At 38.5% G+C, this 2,500-nt stretch overlaps 2 protein-coding genes across 2 annotated transcripts in view; one reads left to right on the forward strand and one right to left on the reverse strand.

Annotated features, from left to right (window-relative positions):
• LOC123520283 (neurobeachin-like) overlaps positions 1-2,500 on the reverse strand; it is a 287,400-nt gene that overhangs the window by 229,930 nt on the left and 54,970 nt on the right. The gene's annotated exons all lie outside the window — the stretch shown is intronic.
• The window catches only part of LOC123498226 (cuticle protein 7-like), a 2,107-nt gene continuing 1,170 nt past the window's right edge, over positions 1,564-2,500 (forward strand). The window contains exons 1-2 of the mRNA XM_045245390.1: positions 1,564-1,667; positions 1,943-2,068. Coding sequence (XP_045101325.1) covers positions 1,650-1,667; positions 1,943-2,068 — 144 coding nt within the window. The 5' untranslated portion in view covers positions 1,564-1,649. The remainder of the gene's footprint in view (positions 1,668-1,942; positions 2,069-2,500) is intronic.

Raw genomic sequence — 2,500 nt, forward strand, 5'->3', positions numbered from 1 at the left:
AGAGAGAGAGAGGAAAATAATATGAAGGAAAGAAGGAAAAGGAAATGAAAAGAAAGAAAAGAAATTAAGGAAAATATTTTACTAAGAGAAGAGAAAGAATGAAGGAAAAGAAAAGAAAAAAGAAGAGAATAGAGAAAATTGATAAAGGAAATGAATTGAGAAAAGAGAAATAAGAAAAATAAGAAAAGAATAAGAAATAGAGAAGAATTATTGTCTCTCTCTCTCTCTCTCTCTCTCTCTCTCTCTCTCTCTCACGAAATAAAAATAAAATGTAGTATTCCCTTAAAATTCACAGAAAACGGGGTCATTGCTAAAAGAAAACGGAGTGAACATGTTTTCCGAGTCCTGCAATGCATTTCAATTTTATTTCTTGAGAGAGAGAGAGAGAGAGAGAGAGAGAGAGAGAGAGAGAGAGAGTTTTAGAATTGTTTCCTTTGTTTGATTTTTTTTCGTTTATTTCTCTCTCTCTCTCTCTCTCTCTCTCTCTCTCTCTCTCTCTCTCTCTAAGTGTGAAAATGTCATTAAAATGGTAGGATTTATTATTACTGATGATGATGATGATGGTGGTGGTGGTGGTGGTGGTGGTGGTGGTGGTGGTGGTGGTGATGATGGTGATGATGATGGTGATGATGATGATGATGATGATGATGATGATGATGATGATGATGGTGGTGATGGTGGTGGAGAAAGTTATGTACATTGTAGCTTTTCTATTTCATCTCCTATCATCTCTCTCTCTCTCTCTCTCTCTCTCTCTCTCTCTCTCTACACCTGTCGGCTGTTTAGGGTGAAAGTTCCATTGCTTTTGTGTGTCATTTTCACCTCTATTGACATGCGGTGCCCTGTCACGCCCTCATCTCCCCTCACCCCTCATTATCTTCACTATCTTTCTCCCCTCACCCTCATTATCCTCACTATCTTTCTCTCTATCTTCTTATATTATTTTTTTTTCCTGTTTTCTATGTTTTGTTGAAAGAAAATGGAAAGGGTGTGTGAAATGGTAGTAGTAGTAGTAGTAGTAGTAGTAGTAGTAGTAGTAGTAGTAGTAGTAGTAGTAGTAGTAGTAGTTTTCCTATTAATATTATCTTTATTACTATTATCATTCCCGTGTGTGTGTGTGTGTGTGTGTGTGTGTGTGTGTGTGTGTGTGTGTGTGTGTGTGTGTGTTTACATAAGAAGATGTTAAGTCATTCAAATGAAGAGAGAGAGAGAGAGAGAGAGAGAGAGAGAGAGAGAGAGAGAGAGAGAGAGAGAGAGAGAGAGAGAGAGAGAGAGAGAGAGAGAGAGAGAGAGAGAGAGTATTAAAGCGTTTTCTTTCCCAAGTAAGGAGGACGAACAGGAGGAGGAGGAGGAGGAGGAGGAGGAGGAGGAGGAGGAGGAGGAGGAGGAAAAAATACTCTTATAGATAGAGGAAAGTGCGTAGGAGGAGGAGGAGGAGCCGAAAAGCAAGTGAGAAGAAGGGAGGAGGAGGAGGAGGAGGAGGAGGAGGAGGAGGAGGAGGAGGAGGAGAAAATGGTATATAAAGATCGGTTAGTTTCTCTTCACCACAATTGAAGCAAAGGAAGAGAATCACCACCACCACCACCACCACCACCACCACCACCACCACCACTACTACTACTACTACTATTACTACTATTACTACAAAAATGATACCAGCTTTACAAGTAAGTTTAAGAAAATAGGTGTGTTTAGCTTCTACTACTACTACTACTACTACTACTACTACTACTACTACTACTACTACTACTACTACTACTATTACTATAATAACAACTATTATTACTATTAATACTATTACTATTAACACCACCACCAATAACAACAACAACTACTACTACTACTACTACTACTACTACTACTACTACTACAACTACTACTACTACTACTACTACTACTACTACTACAACAACAACTACTACTACTACTACCACCATTCCAGGCGTTGGTCGTGGTGGGCGTGACTGCAGTGGTGACGGGGGCGCCCACCCCTGACTCACCCCCCCTCTATGGACCCCCAGTGCGCCCCCCACACCCACAACCCCGCCCAGCCCAACCTTATAAGGAAGTATGTTGTATATTTATTTATTTATTTATTTATTTATTTTATTTATTTTTCATATATTTTTCATGTTTTTCATTTTAAATCATGTTTTTTTTACGTGTTTTGTGAAAATAAAACGAAAAAGTGAAAGCAAATGAAAAAAAATACGTAATAAAATGAAAATATTGACGAAAAATTCAAGAAAACGAATGAAAAGAAAAGAAAACGGGAGCAACATTTCCTTAACTGTCCCTGAGCGTAAAATTGTGAAAAATGACGTTAATGAATGCAAAATTATCACTCCTGGCGGGGAAACCTTCATAGAAAACGGGGAGAGGTTGTTAAGCTTAATATTTTTGTCAGAATAGCTCCAGAGAGAGAGAGAGAGAGAGAGAGAGAGAGAGAGAGAGAGAGAATCATTTGCTCATTCTCTTTAATTTAATGTCATAATTGCTG

This window comes from Portunus trituberculatus, chromosome 7, assembly GCF_017591435.1.
Source record: "Portunus trituberculatus isolate SZX2019 chromosome 7, ASM1759143v1, whole genome shotgun sequence".
NCBI lineage: Eukaryota > Metazoa > Arthropoda > Malacostraca > Decapoda > Portunidae > Portunus > Portunus trituberculatus.